This window comes from Gymnoscopelus microlampas, assembly GCF_963454915.1.
Source record: "Gymnoscopelus microlampas genome assembly, chromosome: 12".
Lineage (NCBI taxonomy): Eukaryota > Metazoa > Chordata > Actinopteri > Myctophiformes > Myctophidae > Gymnoscopelus > Gymnoscopelus microlampas.
Window position 1 is genome coordinate 34,148,323 of NC_139949.1, and position 19,977 is coordinate 34,168,299.

The following is a 19,977-nucleotide window of genomic DNA, read 5'->3' on the forward strand; positions in this document are numbered from 1 at the left end:
GTTTTATAAACTAAGTTGACTGAGAAAATAGTTGTATGTGCACAGCAAAACCCCCAAAGTCATGATTTTGTAGTGTGAATTTCAAGGTATAGACCTAAACAAGCCACTATGGCCTGTAGCCTAGAGTTACTTTCCTGCCCTGCTTTTATCCATCACCCAGTAAAAACCCTTGAATTGCATTCTGAAAGTGTTCAAATAAACTCTCAGGATTTTACTGTGCATCTGATATACTGGTAGGCTTCATACATTGATCTGTGATCTTGAAGAAGAAGAAAAAAAGCAAATATGTGACATAAAATAGGAAAAATAAAAATAATATGATCATTATGTACAAAAAAAGAATATATCATAAATGCAATACGGATTGCATGTGCTATGCTGTAGGTGCAGAGGGCTGCCCAGGCTTTGATGTTGCTAAACTGTCTAGAATTATTCCCTGTCCTCTGCAAACCCAAACCCTTTGTCCACTGGTATGTCATGCTAGTTTTTGTGGCAATTGAGAGGGGTCATGTGCAGTCCACAGTGGAGAAACTTAGAGAAATGGTTGTAAATGTGTGTTCCTAAAAGATAATTAAAGATTTATTATGAGCCAAACCCTTACTTTACCCATAGCTTCACTGGAGATCATACAGTATGTATAACCTTCACCATAAATAGAAAGAGGGGGGGGGATATTTGTGATTATCGACAATATATAATATATTTAAAAAGTGTTTTGTGGCCATTGTGACCTGAACGTTGAAACGGATAGCTGATTTTGTGACAAAGGTCATAAACCCAACTAAAACCTATGTCTCAAACTTATGACATGTTTCCTCTTCTGGGCTGCCTGAAACTGATTGTACTTGACACTGGGGACAAACACAACAGTGTGTATTATATCCTATTCGCACAGAAAGCTACAGCAGAAACTCATGGTCTGAAACAAATTTCTACAACTTTGGCCATGTTGCCCACAGCTGTGTCATTCGCTTGCTTGGACGACACAATACAGTTGGTCATAGTTCATAGGTAAAATAGTTCCTCTTTGTTGCCTTATAATATAGCCAGGGCACTAAATAGGTCACTCGATGTGTCCTTATCTTATTCATTACGCTTTCTTCATAAGGTGATCTATTCTACACACAGATAACATTTAGGAAGAAAAAATACACAGACATATAGGTTCATGTGTCCGCTCAAGGAGGGAGCATTTCAAAGATTAAGAAAAAACTGAACACAATCATTGTTGAATTATGGAACCCAACATTCATTCATTCACAGGGTTTACATTTCCTTCAATCCAGAGTAAATTTGGCACTGAACTGAAGGCTCAGCAGGTGTTTCATATACTGAGACTGTACAGCCCCACTGTGGCTAAAGTGGTCACAGTTTAGCCTCAGTCACTTTAGCCTCAAACCCTTTTCTCTCTTGTACATAGCAATGCGTTTGAGAACAATCGACAGGTCTGTGCAGGGTCCAGACAGTTGATCATCATGGGAATTTTCATGTGAACCCAGTTTGTTATTGACCGAAGCTATCTGTATATCTCTAACAATCAGTAAACTTGCTTTTTGCCTTCGTAACAGCTCTCACTGTCCCTTCTTTACAGCAATGCATTTATTTAAGGATTCTCTGATGTTCTATGGGAGTCACATTGTTTTCTACTGTTAGGCATGAGAGAAGACTACCTAAGTCTACCTTAACATCAGTAAATTGTTTAAATTGAAAAATCATAACATTTGTACATAAATATGGGGTTGGGTAGGGTACTTGATTACAGTTTTGTTTTACAGTCCAGTTGTCAGAAAACCACCACGCACCACCTGTGTTGCGTTTCACAACAGTACACAAGTAGTAACGCCCGACCCACACTGGACACGTTTGTATCGCAGAACGTCATGCTTTTTTCATTTGGCAACAGTTGCGTGCATTTTTGCAATCATATGACAAAGAGACATTGCAAAGATGTTCACAACCCACGGTAGAACACTAGAGAGCTGAGCGTTTTATATTAAGCATGTGGTAACATCAGCTCAGTGGCCTTGTGGTTAGTGGGTCTGGCCTAGATTGGGAGGTCAGGTTTCAATCCCCTGGCAAGGTCATCCCAAACACTATGAACACAAATGGGACCCAATGGACCCCCTGTTTGGCACTTATCATCAAGGGTTGAATTGGGGAAAGGGCCAGGGGGTGTACTTGTACATTGTGTATGTACTTGTACATCAAGCCTAGCCTGGTTCCAAACCATAGACCCTGACCACTCTCTAATCAGGCTACATCAAGGCACCTTATGGTAAAGATGGGCCACACAACTTGGGAACCATTTGTTCCCAAGGCTTCCTACTTAAGGAATAACTCTATGGGAAAGAGGTTCTTTGTCGCCACCTTGTGCATTCTATTTAAGGGTCAGTGATTAAAATGGAGCAAGATGACACATTTTCAAATCTTTGAAAGTCTTATTTCAAAGGCACATAACATGTTTGTTAAAATGTACATTTTGTAGTCATGTTCATTTGAAAAGAATTTACACAATTTTTACAATAGGAATTACAGAATGTGCCTGAAATTTTCAAATGGTGTAACCACATAGAAATATTTAATCCACTTTAGGTGAATGAAAAGGTCTCATATTTATTTAATATCAAATGATTTTATTAGAAATATCTCTAGACATAATACTGAGAAAATATAAATACATGTTCTAAATAATCTTAAAAATAAAAAGCAAGTCTTTTGCACACCTACAAAGGCTACAGGTGCATAGGAGAAAACCAAACTAAGGCGAAACGTATTGGAAAGAAAAAAACTCCCACACGGGCAGCCGCCTGGCCCCTGACTATAACTGATTTGATAGGCAAGCTGTCATAACAACCTTGGACTCTATGACAGAGGATGTATACATTACATGTATTACAGATGACTCTGTTAATCTTGTTAATGCCAGAACAGTGGGCCCCTGACAACACTGCCCACAATGATATATTCATTTTAGATTTTACATGTACATTGTTTTACAAATGAGGGGCCAAATACATTTACTTTTTTCTCTCCTTAATTACAGTACCTTTAAGACCCAATATTTCGACACATGCGACAAAACCTGTTTATGCACTTTTTTTGGGCCTACACAAGAAGTTGAAGGGTCATTTTAGGTCTGATAATGTAGTGTGCATGTTAAAATCATGTATACTTTAAATTATTTCACCCCATTTTCCAAAGCATACATTTACACTTTTTTTTAAACATAACATTTACTGCTCATTTAACGTTGAGGTGCCCACAATGTTTAGCTGCCCACTGGACCAGTATCCGTCTGGGGTTACAGGGGGCTTTCACATAGAAAGGAGCCAAACCCCCAAAGTGGGCTTTTTTCTAGTGTTTATAATTACGATTAATTAACCACGTTTTCCCAAGGTCGTACCATTTGACAAAAATGGCTCCTTGAATGGTACACCATTACACCACCTTGACAATTCAGTCAGTTGACTTGACTGACATTATTCCCCAAATTGCCAAAGAGGAAATGGGCTAGTGGTTATCAAAACAGTAAAAATGCACCCCTGATTTAAATGCCTTTCTTTCAAGTCCCTCCATGGGAAGGAACTGATCTACACTAGTCGTTCAGTGTGGTATATGGACTTCTAGCAGTACATCACAGTGTTGTAACGCCGTAGGCTTTTTACTACAAAAGGAAGAGAGAATACCAAAAAGCAAGTCACCCAGTCAATATTTTATTGTCTTATGTAACACAGTAGACATTTCATTACATTTCTCACACAGTGCTAGACTTGACATGCACACAATCTCTCACACGGGCTCACAATCACCCACCATGTCCGACAAGTGTATACACTTGTATAGACTGAGGTAAACACACACAGACAATAATATTTTGCATCATTAGCAGAAGCTTAGCCATGGGGTTTATTTGAAGTTCAAACACATCCCATCGTCTAGCTCCAACAGAGAAACCATGGCAACTGTCTTATGCCGCATTTAAAGCAGGAAATTAAGATGTGTCTGGCTATATTCAAGAGGTTTATTTGCCACTCACTCATACTGTACATGTACAAGCAGCTCCTTAGAGTAGGTTGTATGTTATCTGTTGTTGTTGTCTTTTTGGACAAAATTGACAGAGTAGGATCCTGTGTTGCTATCCTGGTTGACCTGAAAGTTGTTGGTAGACAGTCCAAAAGGACGCAGGAACATGTTGCCCAGGTCCTTCAGCTTACCTGCAGAGACACACCATTTATTTATCATTTTTATTATTATTATTATTTTATTATTCACCCAGGCTGCTCCCACTGAAATCAATTATCTCTTCTACATAGGACAACACAGTAAAACTGTTAGCATTATAATTGGTTCATGTGGTTGAAACAAACCGATCCACAAGTTCTAAACTTGAGGGATGCATAGCATTTACTGTAGTATGGTGAAATGTTTACTCTTATTACCAGGCTGGTTGACTAGGAACAAAGTCACCAAGACGGCCCCATTTCACTGTATGTGAGGTCCCTTTCATAGTGTGTATCAGTAAGCAATGTAGAATGATGCAGGTTGCATTTCACTTGGTGATCTAAGTGGCTGATGAACAGGGATACATTTTAGAACCTTGGACAAGGAAATAAAGTGGAACATACTCATCATTTCTTCTTTCATCTTCTCGTTTCTCTCATGGATCTGTTGAGGCAACCTCTGTAGAGGGAATGGAGAGTATGAGTGCATGTGTTGCTGTGCAGCTCCCAGTGGCCAACAGAATAAGACTGCAGAGCAGTTGGTTGCTGCCAGGGGTAGGGCTGCACAATTAACTGAATTTTAATCGAGATCACGATCTTGGCTTCCCACAATTAAATGAACATGGCATCGTCCAATTATTGTCATTTAAAATGTGTGCTCCACCAATAAGAAGCTCTGTTGAAATTAAAATCAAGCGCTCCCTAAACTACTGCCTTAGTACCTTCAGGTCCAGAATTTCAGTGTGGGATTCTGAGTATTATTTAATTGATTCCCACAAATTTTGCACTTATAATGCAAGACATTCCCACACACATTTACAGTGACGTTAATAATATAATCAGCAACGTGAATGCAGAAGGACTGGCTTAGAAACAGTGTGACATTGCAATACAAATATTTTTGTCCCAAAGATCTATGAATAATCGTGGTAAATAATCCTGATCTCAAGATTGAGCAAATCGATAATCATGCAGCCCTAGCCAGGTGTAAAACGCAACTGTGTAACTGAGAGAATGTGCAGCAAAGTAGTGCAGAAAAAAAGCCAGTGTGCTGATAAAACATTTCTTAAAACACCCACCATACAGGCCTCCCTGGCTGTGTGCTGCCCTGGGTCTTTGTCCAGGACCGCCTTATAGTCTTCCAAAGCCTCATCCAGCTTGTCTGTTTTCTCATAAAGTTCTGCCCTCCTCAGGATAGCCCGTACATATTCTGGGTTAAGCTCTATGGCTGCAATGACAATAAACATGGAATATAAAACATCTATGAAAGTAGGGGAAAAAAATAATAGTAATCACACACAAGTAATTGGTGTTCCTCACCCCTGGAGCAGTCTGCGATGGCCTGATCTTTCAGATCCTGGAGTGGAGAAGGGAACAGGAGTCAGAACAGAACATGTTGATTTGATCAAGTTATAAACAGCTTAAAGTGAGAGTTGAAATGCCTCAAACTAAAGAGATGCCTGTGTCAGCTGTTGAATCTTATTCACATTTAGAGGTGGGTCAATTTCCAATTTCGGTCCAGTGTGTGAGCTTAAACCGGTTTGATTTTATGTGGATCAACTGAACCGGTTTTGTCATTATGAGACATGCTGGGAAGTTGAAAGTAGCATACATCAGCAACATGTGTCAACGGCATCATGTTTTCTTTACAGCATTAGTAATAATAAACATGTCAATGTGATTATTAACGTAATATTATGTTTGTTAATAAATGGAGCACTAGTGTGTGTCTGAGCCGTGTGCAATTTAGTGCTGACCCCGGGGCTAGCCGGCAACAATGGTGAAAGAAAGAGTTTGTGTTTTTTGGAGAGGTAACAAGAGACGACATTGCCCCCAACAACAAAATAAGAGTTTTTTTCTAAATAAGTAAGTGAGTGTGAAGCCTCCCTCCTTCCTGTCTGGCTGTCTATCTTGGCTTTCGTACCAGGTGGATGCGTGCAGCTGCCCGGTTAGAGAACAGAACCGCCCTCTCTTTACTGAAACACACCGGACACACACCCAATGCCTCTGTATAGGAGCGCTCTGCCTCAGCGTGCTCTGGAGAGAGACATGGATAAGAATGCAACACACTCTGTCAAACCACAGTGTAATACATCTGAATTCACATCAAAGTCTAAATGTGCAATCTAACAAAGAGCACACAAACATAGAAATACATACATGTATCTTTGTATATACGGTGATAATTTTTTCACCACTGTCTTTAACTGTGTTTTTTGCACTGCATTTCAGGTCCTGTGGTCCATGTATCATGTGATACTATATACTGTACTACTATGATAGCTGTCTATATGTCTCTGCATCTAAACAACAACTCTATCTGTCTGTAATTCTATTGTATTCGGTGCTTAACCTGACAGACATACTCACCTCCAGCTTTGAACTGAGTGTTGCCTTTTTCTTTCAGAACCAAGCTCTCCTGTCTGCGACTCTGAGAAACACAGACATCTTGATGTTACACTCTCTCTCACACACACATCATTGTTTCCTCTGTATTTACTAATAAATTCACCAGTATGTATTCAATAATTCATCGAAATGGAAAGGATGTCATTGTGGCATGTTCCCAGATTCCCAGTAAGCTTGGACGGTGAAACAATTCAACAACATATGAAATCAAATTGTAGTAATAATATAATAATTGATATAGTGATGTATCTGTATAAAAATGTATAATATGCATTTACAGCTTCATGAAAACGTGCATGTTGTTCCATATTGCAAAATAAAAATTAAGAAATTAACTGCTGGGTAAACATATGAAGATATCTCAACGTATGCTCAAGATGTTTCTTTGGGTTCAGAAAACATGTGATGAACAATTACCATCATTATGGTATAATATTACCTTATGTAATTGCCATTTTATGCTCTAAATTAATCACAGATTCATCAATAAAATTCAGCAGATTAATAGATTACAAAAAAAGGATAGTTAGTTGCAGCCGTACATCTCAGATTTTTAGCGACGTGTTGTCTGGCTACAGGTAGTCTCGCGTAGCCAGACCCCACAGAAAATGAAAAACAGCGACCTCTGCTTTTCTGATATTCTGTGGAGTCTGGCAGGAGTATAATGTTAGACTAGAGCGCAGGGAAACACCGGTTTCATGTCTGCCTATAGCGCATCACTTCCGGTTGGTGCGACCATGTTTTCATTCCCACTAACAATATTTCTACACGGAACACTAACACCACTTCTCCCAGAGAACATGGATGGTTTTGGTTATAAGCCCACTTGTTTCTATGATGAAAGAGTAATTTAAAATGTGAATATCTTTCCGTGGTTTTGTCCGCTCCGAGGACGCTATTGTTAAATTAGTTTCGGCTAGTTTCGAGGGGGGGAGGGTGGATCATGGTGGATGGACACGTGAATCCCGCCCACTACATTTGATTGGGTAAAGCGCGGCCCACTTCCTGATCTGAAGGCACGCCCACTTTTAGCCAATGCGCACTGGTTAGGACGAACCGCTCCGACAGATTCCACCGCAGGTCGGAATCTGTTCTTGAGAGATTAGGCTACAGGAGACACATCAGTAACCGTTTCCTATAGGGCTGATGCTATGGACAAAACAGGCATCAGGTAAACACAACTGAAGTGTCAGTAGTGCTGTTCTTGTTCTCTCACCTCTCTCTCCTCTTCAGTCAAGTCCTTCTCCACTTCCCTCAGGTAGTCATCATCAAACTCTGGTGCCTTGTTCTCTTCTTCTTTCAACTCTGTGTCAGAATCCATCCCTCCATCCTCTGTGCACTCATCCCACGGTGCTGCCTCTGCTGCTCCACCTCCAACTGCTCCAGGATCCGTCCTCTCCTCTCCTGTGTCATCAGGTGGCTCCGCTCCTTGCATGGTGTCTGTCTGTCCAGGGTCTGGGAGTTCAGTCTGTGTGTCCATCTGTGCCTGAGTCTGATGACCTCCTGCTGCCTGATGGTTTTCTCCCTCCAACACTCTGCTCCTCTCTGCATCCTTTTCTCTTTTCCTATCGCTGTCGTCCTTACTCGCCTGTCCTCCCTCTGTCCTCCTCGTCTTGTCTGAAAGCTCTAGTGTCTCCTGGCAGTCGTAGAAGTCTTCCTCAGCCAGCTCCTCCAGACCCAGAAGGCTGGAGGCAGGACCTACATCTCCCTGGACACCAGAACTCATACTGGAAGACAAAGAAGCAGTATTGTATCTTCCTAAATTGCTATAGGCTACAGAGTCAACCAATGCATTGCTACCTCTTGAGAGTCCATTTCATGCAATCCTACCTGCCATCTCCAGGACCAACATGGCACTGTTTGCCAGGGGATTCTGACCGCTCAACCTCTCTCTGGGACTTTTGTTCTGACAGACCCTCAGACCCTGCTGTTGAAGGCTCCATCAGAAGATACCTGGCAGGAAAAAAATGGGGAAAAACACGAGACATCAGTAAGGCCTTTGACAACAGGAAAATAACATTCAGAACATGTTTAATCATAGGATCATGCTTTGGGACTGGGTTGAAACTAGCTCTGGTCCCAGAGGTAGTTTGAAACGAGTTAGCCAACTCTGGTCACCAAAAGAGGAAGGCTATCTCTGGCTTTCCAGGGTTAAAACCAGCCTTTTGATTTTCACCGAGCCATACAGTTCAATGGAATCTTCGTCCACATTTACCTGCCCGACAGTACAAGCAACTTCTAAGAAAAAGAGCCGGGAGGCTAACACAACAACATAAACAAAGAACGACACATTGGTGTAATAGCAAACCGATTTTGGATGGTGTAATAATAATGAGTGTTCACTGCAGTACGAATAATACTAATATGTTTATTTGTGAAGACATTGTTTCATTACCTCTTAACAGTGGCTACGCTAACGTTGTTTTGTACTGTACGATGACATTTCCTTCGCCGATATCACTTCCGCATTGATGCCCAATCAGAGGCGTAGACGTCATTTGGAAAGGCTCGCAGGGAAATGAAGTCCCCAAGGGAACAGTAATCGCATGAACCTTCATCATGGTACATACACTTAAAACTAATGGTGCAGATGTGATTTTAACTTAATTTATTTAATTATATTTTTCCAAATATGCTTTTTATTTGTTTTACTCTTGACGCACAGTTGAGAAGGCTCCAGAATCTCACTGCTAACTAAAGTGTGAAATCTTTCGACATGTTAGAATCATAGGACCACAGAGTTAAGGGGGACTGGGGTCAAAAGTAACAGGGGCCACACTCAATTCTAATCAGAAGAGGGATGAGACTTCTTCTGCACATGCATAGTAGGTCTAATCTCTCAAGACAGATTCAAATGATAAATTAACATATTTAACTAAAACGTATTTTAAGTAAAAATACGTTTAAATAAAAAATAGAAATACATTTGAAAATGATTGTAATTATAAAAACATTCTTAAGTAACATTCAATCATAGAAAAAAAATATTACTTAGTGATGTGCTTTTTATTTGAGTGTTAATGAGTTGTTGTTGTTTTTTTTACATCAACAGCCCTCAATCACTCTTACACTTGCCCCTAAAAGTAATATTTTCGTCTTATCCTTAGTAGTGAAAGCTTATAAATTGTATCATTAATACAATATGTTTCTCCTTTCTTTCGTTTCCTTCTAGTGAGAAATTGTAACCCTGGAGAAATAGGTGCAGGAACATTTCATCCACCATCCATGCCCAGCAGGTGGCGATTTTCTCCATGATGCACACGCCTCCTCAGCATACATGTCTGAGCAGACCTCTGTAGAAGTGTTGTCACACACAGTGGTTGTTACTGCTGGCATCAGGTCATTGTTTTATTTTGTGTATTTATCCTTCTAGTGACATGTCTCTTGGGGGCTCTCTAAGTGTGTTCTATGTGTTGTAAGTTTCTAATTAGGTAATTTCGTCACATCTGTGTTTTTTGTAATCAAGTATGTTTGTGACACCTGTTGTGCTGGAGAAGAGAGCAGCATTCTCATTCCACTGTGGGAGAGCAGGAGGAGAGAAGGAGAGTTTAACAGAAAGAAAGAAATTAAAGTAAAATAGAAGAAAGTAAAGTGAAATAAAATAATGTAAAGAAGAGAAAAGCAAAGGTTTTGCAGAAAGACTGAAGTATCCAAGTCGACCCCACCCCCATTCGTGTGCAAGCAGACAAAGTGGTCAGTAATTGTTGTGAGTCTTAATGTGAAAGTCATGTATATTATTGTGAATGTCAGAATGCCCAAGTTGATGTTTTGTTTTTTGTCTTTTCTGTATGTATTGTCAGTTCTACGTTGTTTTCAAAGAATAAACACCAGTAACAGGAACTCTAGAGTCTCACATGCGTCGGATGGGAGTTACAATGGTGTAAAGTACAATTACTCAAGTACTGTACTTTTGAGGTATGTTTTACTTTACTGGAGTATTTCCAATTTTCAGTACTTTTACTCTACTTTTCAAAGGATGTTATACAATTTGAAACTTGTGAAATGGGATATTGTGCATAATGAGTACTTTTACTTTTAGTATCTCAGTATATTTTGATGCCAATACTTTTGTACTTTTACTCAAGTACATTTTTTATTCCGGACTTTTACTTGTAACAGACTATATCTTCATTGCAGTATTGATACTCTTACTTAAGTAAAACAATTTAGTACTTTTTCCACCACTGGTCACACATGATTGATTTTCGTTATGATGTTGATTGATTGACGTTTTTATTGACAAAAAAGGTACAGTAGCCTACACATGACCATTTTGTACATATCTGTCAAAAGGATAAAACACAAAAAGCTTGAGAGCTTATTTCCACCACACCGTAGTCCTTTGAGTGCAAATGTGAGTAAACTTGAGTGCCATGTATTTTATTTGGGGCGGGGTAGGGTAGGGGTAGCATGGACATACAGAAAAAGGCTACACTACAGTACATAATCAATTATAAATACATTCATTTCGAATTTCAAACATACTAGACAAGTAAAATAGCGAAGAACAACATGGGATGGTTAGGCCCAGCTGCTAATGAGGCGGCTCTTTATGGAGGACTTTACTACCAAAGTGTTCTTGTGCTTTATGAGCCAAGCACTTATCCAAAGCATGATTGTTTTAACTTCAGTATCTAATCACCAGCTTGAAGGGAGGGTTGTGAAAGACAGGCACACGTTTATTTTCCTGTCCGCACATCCATAAATCTGGGTGTCATCCCAACAATAACAGCAGTAAAATAAGAAATAATTGAAATAAAAGTAATTAATAAAATGACATAGACTGCTGTCTGCAATGATCATTTTACATAATGAAGTAGTTTCTGTGCTGTATCAGTCCATACTCATGTTATGTATATGCATAACGCAAGGCTATTGCATGTTATTAAAAAGTGGATTATTATTTTTAGAAGTGTATTTAGTGTATGTTTCCAGAGTTGTAATCATTTCATGTGGTATGGCCTGTTAACAGACCTTCATACAAGCAATACAATGGACCCTTTTCACAGCAGCCAATATCAAATTACCCATTGCTGCCTATAGTAGGCAATATGGTAACTCCATGTTATTGCATTGAACACAAATGCTAAGAATGTTATTTAAATAGCACATTTATAGATGCTAGGTAAGGTTTAATGTCCACCATGCTATCCTAGTTTGGTGCTGCATGTTAATTTAATTTGTGATATTAAAAGTAGAGCATGCACCTGCATTTCATCTAACTAAATCATATGAATAATTTATAACACACCTGGGACATACTCAAGGGTCCCCAGACGCACTTTGAGAACCACTGATATAAATGACTGCAATACTATAGTAGCCTACTTAATTTACAAATAACAGTGTTTAATATAGAAACACTGCCAAGTGTGTTCCGTGTTCTGATTGCAGACGATACAAATATGAACCTTATGTTGGATCAACTCTTTACTTGAAAATATAGGTGGTCCTTAAAAGGACCTTTGTGTTGTTGATATCAGACGCAGACTGTAGTTTACTTGGAGCTGGTGTACTTGGTGACAGCCTTGGTGCCCTCAGACACGGCGTGCTTGGCAAGCTCACCGGGGAGCAGGAGGCGGACAGCGGTCTGAATCTCCCTGGATGAGATGGTGGAGCGCTTGTTGTAGTGAGCCAGACGAGAGGCTTCACCGGCGATGCGCTCAAAGATGTCGTTGACAAAGGAGTTCATGATCCCCATTGCTTTGGATGAGATACCAGTGTCAGGATGGACCTGCTTCAGGACCTTGTACACATAGATGGCATAGCTCTCCTTCCTTGTCTTTCTGCGCTTCTTACCGCCCTTAACGGCGGTCTTGGTGACGGCTTTCTTGGAGCCCTTCTTGGGCGCTGGCTTCGCTGGCTCGGGCATGTTTTTCTCTCGGTGTATAATTGAATATTAATGAGGTGGCGATGACTATATTGCTTGAGTATTTATAGCAAGCTAATGCAAATGAAGTGTGTGACTCCCATTATATGATTGGCTGATTCGGCCACGGGTCACGTGATTCACCGAGGGGTGTCATATTGCCTGAAGAATGCCGCTGGCCCAGTACAGTGCATGGCTACTTTGGACAGTCCTTTGTGCCAACGTCCAGCAGGCCCAACCAGGCTCGACTCCCATATGAGAGGGGGTCTATGTTACTTTTCCTAGTACTGCATACTGCATGGACAACTAGGCTGTACATTGCAAAACCTATAATACAATACTTCGCTATTAATAGTTAGTTAGTTTATTTATTTCGGTCATATTTTTTTTTAACAAAACAGTACAGTACAGACCACACATTTATATTTACAGACCTCATTCAGAGACTCAGTGCCCAGAATTAAAGCCCAACTAATTTATACAATTAAATGCATAAATGCTATACTATTGATTGATTGAATACTTTATTAACATTTTGCAAAAAGAAAAACATAAAGTACAGTTTAATTCAAATGCAATGCTAAAAGTATAGAACCCAAGAAAGCACTATGGCTTGTTAACATTGGGGTCCTGTGTATTCAATTCATAGAAAAAATACCAAATAGTCAAGTGTGTGTGTGTGTAGTAGTAAAGTACATTTTGGACTTGGTTTTAATCGTAGACAGCAGTTTTAAGCATTTATTTAGAACAAAGCAGCTCAAAACCAGTATATATAGGCCTAGTGTCATATTTCAATTCGTTTTGCCTTGTAGTTTCTGAGGACGTAAAGGAGGACAGACAGACCTCGCTGTCCACCATCCCCCCATCCCCCACCCACATGCGCACGCACACAGATGGCAGCAAAATGTTCCGCATGATCATGACCTAGCCAACGTTCTAGACCTGGCTGCAAATATGAGACTTCAGACTTGTTGTATGTATGCTTAATCTAATTATAGGTGGCAGTTTTCAATTCGCAGACTTATTCATTGTATATTTATATACTTGGATGGCTTTTACAGAAATCCATGGGTTGTGCATCCCCATCTGATTTTCTTTATTTGTACAAAGTACAAAGTACAAAATGTGTGTACAAAAGAATACTTACACACTTGAAAATAAGCAAAAGTAGTTTTAATCCCATTTATTATTTCAATAAAATCATATGTCCTCTCCAATATTAAGAGCACCAAACGACTCCATCTAAACTGTTGACTTATCATGATGAACTAAGAAATCATGTGATTAGTCACAACAGAAATATTGTCACAGCTGTCATTACCTCAGTGTATGATGTTGGACATAACCGACACGGTGGAGTCTGCCCATACTTGTACATTTCACAAATAAAACCTCTTTTGGACTACCTGCTGAGATAAACACTCTATATTTTCACTCATCATAAGAGTTAATCACAACTTGGAATAGCACTATATAATATAAAACACATGGATGAACGGTTGATTGCAGGCAATAATACAACAAATATGAAAATGTTTTAGGATGGACTCTTCCAGTGAAAATCTGGGGGGTCCTTAAAAGGACCTTTGAGGTTGGTATCAGACTGTAGTTTACTTGGAGCTGGTATACTTGGTTACAGCCTTGGTGCCCTCAGACACGGCGTGCTTGGCCAGCTCACCGGGGAGCAGCAGGCGGACAGCGGTCTGAATCTCCCTGGAAGTGATGGTGGAGCGTTTATTGTAGTGAGCCAGTTTGGAGGCTTCACCGGCGATGCGCTCAAAGATGTCGTTGACAAAGGAGTTCATGATCCCCATTGCCTTGGATGAAATACCAGTGTCAGGATGGACCTGCTTCAGGACCTTGTACACGTAGATGGCATAGCTCTCCTTCCTGGTCTTTCTGCGCTTCTTGCCGCCCTTGGCGGCGGTCTTGGTGACGGCTTTCTTGGAGCCCTTCTTGGGCGCTGGCTTCGCTGGCTCAGGCATTTTTATTACGCTCGCTGATATCTCGCTGAAAAACTGGGAACGAATGACGTGCGCAAGGGGGTGTCGAGCCACTAATATAGGATACGCATGCAAATTTAGTGCACGACTCCCAGAATGTGATTGGTTGAGCTGTAACCCGCACCACTCACGTGCTCCACTAGGGTGGTGTATGCTACGTGCTTACTTCCAACTAGTGCTGCTCCATTGTCAGTGGTGGTAGAAGTAGGCCTACACAACTATTGTAATAATTGTAGCTATACCACCTTGTTGAAGTTAAGTAAAAGCCTTGCATTCAAAGTTTACTTGAGTAAAGGTACATACACATTCACACTTGAACCATCATCAATGCATAGTATACATCCAGACACCCCACATAGACCCAATATAATGTTAAAGACAATCAAAGTGTTATGTGTCAAGGTGAATAGTATCAGGACAGAAAAGAAAAGAGATGTCTATATAACTGTATATAGTTTGCATTGAGAAGCTCACATATTTTGGAAGTAGGTGAACTATATGTGAAGAAAAAATATGTCAGAAAATTATTATAAATACATCTAAATTGCATGTTTGTTTTCATTTAAGGAAGAAGTGAAACAATCAATTTCACAACAGAATAAAGGCAAATCGCCAAGCCCATATGGCCCACCTGCCTAGTGACTTTTATGTAGAGAGGAAATCATTGACCAACCCCCTGCAAGTCAGACAAAATGCATAACTACTTACTTTTACCATGGAGTCATATTGCCAATCTGTAAGAAAGGGGACTCACGTGTAGATATTTGATGACATGTTACTCTGATGAACATAGTCATATGTGTTCATCTACTATAAAATCCTTGCAAAAGGAGTAATGAATAGATTGAATAAACCTGGCTGGAAGAAGTTGAAAAGAAGCAGACATGTGCCATCAATGGAAGGTTGGGATAATGTGGGAATATTGAGAAATATAACAAAAGATGCATTTTTCATGATAAGTCTAGACCAGAAAATTTCATATCTTGAGAATGCTTATGGGAAGTTTCAAAATTGTATGGTTTTAAACAGGATCTTATTGAAATAATTAAATAGTTATATTCTGAGATCAAGAGATGGGTTAAACAAGGTTGTCTGTTGTCAGCAGCTCTATACATTTTAGCAACCATTTATTGGAAAAATAAAAATAAAACATGACATCAATGGTACTATAGAACTTGTCATTCATACAATGGTTATGTTATAAACACCACAATTTAAAGACATCAAATAAAATAGGATATACTCTGAGTAACAATAAAAAATGTATATATTTTAAACATTTTAATTGTACACAGACTACACATGCACATCCCTTGAATTTATCAATTACACACGAAGCCTTGGAACCTTAAGATTTCACATAGTGATATCGCACATACTAGGCTATATTAAAGTGCATGTGTACTTCGAATGTGAATACAATCACCTTTTTTTCCCTTTTTTATTCAACAGTCTAATGGCCGTCTGGTAAATTAAACCTGACAGTGAGACCCCCGTAGACAGAAACTGGTTTTAATGTGAACATAACATGCAGTAGGCCTAATGCTAGCCATGGTTCTCATGACGCTCGTCCGTCACAAGCGTCATAGCGCTACTGGTTCCTGGTTTTTGAAAAATGTACATTTACAACCAGTAGATCTACATAAACGTTCATATTTCAAATATAAAGTGCTCACCACAAAGCCACGGATGTAACATGATAAAGCGCCCGTGTCTAAGTACCCGTATCTTCTGTGTTGTTCAATAAAAATCATTTTAATCCGATCGGCGGCCATTTTCCATTTATTTAAAATATATATATATATATATATATATATATATATATATATATATATATATATATATATATATATATATATATATATATATATATAATGTATCAGAGTGCAATACACCTCTCAACCGATAGGGGCGAGTAATTGAAAGCATGTGGAGAAAATGGCCGATTGGATTAAAATGCTTTTTATTTAACAATACGGAAGTTACGGGTACTTAGACACGGGCCGCTTTAACTTGTTACATCCGTCGCTTTGGGGCAAGCACTTTATATTTGAAATCTAAACGTTTATGTAGATGCACTGGTTCAAAATGTAAAACTTTCAAAAACCAGGAACAAGTAGCGCCATGACTGTCATGTTTCAGGGCTAGCCGTAGCCTAATGCATGGCGTGTTCAATGAAAAGGGGGAAGCTGTGGAAGTGGAACACAATGTACCCATCTCTCTGGGGACGTGGTTTTCAAACAAATCGGAAAAGGCAAAGAACACTGGACAACTACCATAATGGCACAAACTGACAATGTACATTTTGTAGAAAAATGTATTGCACTTCAATTATATTAATGTTGTAATCCATGCTCAAATTCAATGCATGTCCATGCATTACTGAGCATGCCTCGGAGACAACATAGAATAACTATTCTCTATTAAACCAAATTGGCATTCAGTTTGCTATTTTTAACAGTATAGTTTTGATTTCTAAATTCATTAGGCCCCTGTCATCCCAACCTAAATGCAGTCGGTTTTAGAGACCAGTTACTACTAGTCACCATTACCACTATAGCATATTAGCAATGATTACTATCAGAATATAGCCATTATACTTTCTTATCATGATGAGTGTAGGGATAATGACTCTTAAGAAAAAATGTGGGTGGCTCTTAAAAGAGCCTTTGGGTCGTTGATAACAGTCAGTAGTTTAACCGCCGAAGCCGTACAGAGTACGGCCCTGCCTTTTCAGAGCATAAACCACATCCATGGCGGTCACGGTCTTTCTCTTGGCGTGCTCGGTGTAGGTAACGGCGTCACGGATGACGTTCTCCAGGAAGACCTTGAGGACACCGCGTGTCTCCTCGTAAATCAGGCCGGAGATACGCTTCACACCGCCACGGCGAGCGAGACGGCGGATAGCGGGCTTGGTGATTCCCTGGATGTTGTCACGAAGAACTTTACGATGACGCTTGGCGCCTCCTTTTCCAAGGCCTTTTCCTCCTTTTCCGCGGCCACTCATTTTCTAGTCTTTAGTGATGTCTAGTAGTAAGTAAGTAGAGAGATTTGAGGATGGAACGTGATGAATTTTTGTTTATCAGAGCATATCTATTTATACCAAGTAAGACGACGTAGTTGAGGCCAGTGGCGCATGACGATGGGCGGTCGTTGGTGAAACAGAGCTCTACTTCTAGTTGCATACGCTGTTGCCAGATTTTGAAAGAGAAATAAGCAACCAGGTCTAGGAAAACAAGCCCAAAGGCCATTATGAGCACTTTAAACCTATATGGTATACTTTGAAAATAGCAGATCTACAAGCTCACACGTTGTGAGCTTGTAGATCTGCTATTTTCAAAACATCTTGAAATAAAATGTGGAATATTTTGAAGATTTTTGAAACATTCTAACAACACAACTCTGGTACAGGGCTCCCTACAAAACATTTTCAGATGAGGGTTAGGTTAGGGACAAATAAATATTAATTTGGGGGTCCATGACATGAATATATTTCCTTATGATATATATTTTTTTAAAGCCTAATTAAGCAACTACGCTTTAGATTGGTAGTTGCAACTACCAATACAAGCAACTTCACAGAAAAATAAGCCCAAAGTCGCTTATAATATGCGGACATGGCAACACTGGTTGCATAGCCTACTTTCGGCAGGGCAGACGCATAATGTATGGTCAATAGAGGCTTTACTGCCCTCTGCAGTTCAAAAAAGGAAAACCAAAAGACTACTAATGCTACAAAATTCTGTTCTTACAAAATCATTTATTTCCACACCTTAGTGTTTGTTAAAGGATTAAAGATTGTAAAGTTACTTTCTCTAGGTCAAGGTAATTATCGTCACATACTAGCCCTGAAACATTGTAAGACAGACGAGCGTCATGTGAACCATGGCTAGTCACATATAGATTTTAGGAAACATTATGGAAATATTCCCATGTCTCTTTGAAATGTTTATTCAGTTATTTACTACCGAGCCTGACCACTTTCTAGTCCACAATCATTAAATTATGCAAACTTGACTGGTTTATTGGCATTTCTATGTTGCCTTTGTTTTAGAGTTTATGTCTTGCGTTTGATAGGGAAATAATGTTTAGTAACCAGTTGTTTATTAGGTCATTTAGAATATCCTCCCGTGTTGAAAAGCTGGACCTAATATCAGTTTAAATGTTCCGTTATCCGCCATTATTCCATTACAATCACAAACAAACCTTATTTCATGCAATACTTTGGCACTCGCTTAAACTAAGATTTATTTTTGTATTGTTCGCTACACTACATGATAGGAATCGCTTCTTTTTTTGAAGATAAGTGCGTGGCTCTTAAAAGAGCCGTTTTGGGGATGTTCAAACAATGAGTTATTTTGACTTGGCAGCTTTCTCGGTCTTCTTGGGGAGCAGAACAGCCTGGATGTTGGGCAGCACACCGCCCTGAGCGATGGTCACTCCACCCAGCAGTTTGTTGAGCTCCTCGTCGTTGCGGACGGCCAACTGGAGGTGTCGGGGGATGATACGAGTTTTCTTGTTATCACGGGCAGCGTTTCCAGCCAACTCGAGGATTTCAGCGGTCAGATACTCGAGCACAGCCGCCAGATAGACCGGGGCGCCGGCACCGACTCTCTGGGCATAGTTGCCCTTACGCAGCAGCCTGTGGACACGACCCACGGGGAACTGGAGCCCGGCACGGGAGGATCGGGTCTTTGCCTTTGCTCTGGCCTTCCCACCGGTCTTACCTCTTCCTGACATTGTAACGGTTTTTACGTAATGCGACAATTCTGTTCAGTGGAAATGAATCACCGGCATTATATTAGGTTTTAGGCACGAGCTGATTGGCCAGCTAACCATTGAGTTGTTCCCTCCATTCACAGTGCAGCTCACCGGCAGTCAACATTTGATTGGCCAGCTACTCCTTGAGTTGTCTCGACCAATCACATTCGAGTTCCTTTAAAACGTTGAATCTTGTATCGTTTGCACATCCCGTCTATTACCACCACGTATAACCTGTATAGGCTACATCCCCAGAGGAACCAGGATAGGACGATGGGCACCAAAACATTCTGGGCACTAGGGAGAACTGGGCACCTTGGACAAGGGGGCACTAGGGACATGTGGGCACCAGGAAGAGTGAGCACTTAGGGGTGGAGAAGAGTGGGCAATAGGGAAATCTGGGCACCAGGAAGAGTGGGCACTTAGGGGTGGAGAAGAGTGGGCACTAGGGAAATCTGGGCACCGGGATAACTGGCTACTAGGAAGAGTGAGCACTAGGGAAATGTGGGCACCTGGAAGAGTGGGGACTTAGGGGTGGAGAAGAGTGGGCGCTAGGGAAATCTGGGCACCAGTAAAGCTGGGCACTAGGAAGAGTGGGCACTAGGTGCATTGCTGTGAGATTGAATACTTTATTACCGATGCTAAATGTGTGTCTTGTATTTAAAGACACAGTGCTTATTCCTTCAATGTATTTGCATATACAAATGCTTCGATC

At 40.2% G+C, this 19,977-nt stretch overlaps 5 protein-coding genes across 5 annotated transcripts; all 5 read right to left on the reverse strand.

Moving 5' to 3' along the window:
• Positions 1 to 3,703: 3,703 nt before the first annotated feature.
• On the reverse strand, positions 3,704 to 9,114 carry ttc1 (tetratricopeptide repeat domain 1). The gene is made up of 9 exons (XM_084074906.1): positions 9,025 to 9,114; positions 8,460 to 8,582; positions 7,846 to 8,356; positions 6,591 to 6,651; positions 6,145 to 6,257; positions 5,541 to 5,577; positions 5,300 to 5,448; positions 4,626 to 4,680; positions 3,704 to 4,214 (listed from the first exon to the last, which is right to left on the reverse strand). The coding sequence occupies exons 2-9, from the start codon at positions 8,570 to 8,572 to the stop codon at positions 4,081 to 4,083; spliced, it is 1,173 nt and encodes a 390-aa protein (XP_083931032.1). The 5' UTR covers positions 8,573 to 8,582; positions 9,025 to 9,114; the 3' UTR covers positions 3,704 to 4,080.
• A 1,852-nt stretch (positions 9,115 to 10,966) lies between these two features.
• On the reverse strand, positions 10,967 to 12,516 carry LOC311056553 (histone H2B 1/2-like). Its single transcript, XM_084073261.1, has one exon. The coding sequence runs from the start codon at positions 12,499 to 12,501 to the stop codon at positions 12,127 to 12,129; it is 375 nt and encodes a 124-aa protein (XP_083929387.1). The 5' UTR covers positions 12,502 to 12,516; the 3' UTR covers positions 10,967 to 12,126.
• Positions 12,517 to 13,043: 527 nt separating this feature from the next.
• Positions 13,044 to 14,514, reverse strand: LOC311057695 (histone H2B 1/2-like). The gene has a single exon (XM_084074726.1). The coding sequence runs from the start codon at positions 14,481 to 14,483 to the stop codon at positions 14,109 to 14,111; it is 375 nt and encodes a 124-aa protein (XP_083930852.1). The 5' UTR covers positions 14,484 to 14,514; the 3' UTR covers positions 13,044 to 14,108.
• Positions 14,515 to 16,420: 1,906 nt separating this feature from the next.
• Positions 16,421 to 17,617, reverse strand: LOC311058027 (histone H4). The gene has a single exon (XM_084075291.1). It carries the CDS (start codon positions 17,506 to 17,508, stop codon positions 17,197 to 17,199), a length of 312 nt encoding a protein of 103 aa, XP_083931417.1. The 5' UTR covers positions 17,509 to 17,617; the 3' UTR covers positions 16,421 to 17,196.
• Positions 17,618 to 18,292: 675 nt separating this feature from the next.
• Positions 18,293 to 19,250, reverse strand: LOC311057551 (histone H2A-like). Its single transcript, XM_084074535.1, has one exon. The coding sequence runs from the start codon at positions 19,239 to 19,241 to the stop codon at positions 18,855 to 18,857; it is 387 nt and encodes a 128-aa protein (XP_083930661.1). The 5' UTR covers positions 19,242 to 19,250; the 3' UTR covers positions 18,293 to 18,854.
• Between the last annotated feature and the right edge of the window lie 727 nt (positions 19,251 to 19,977).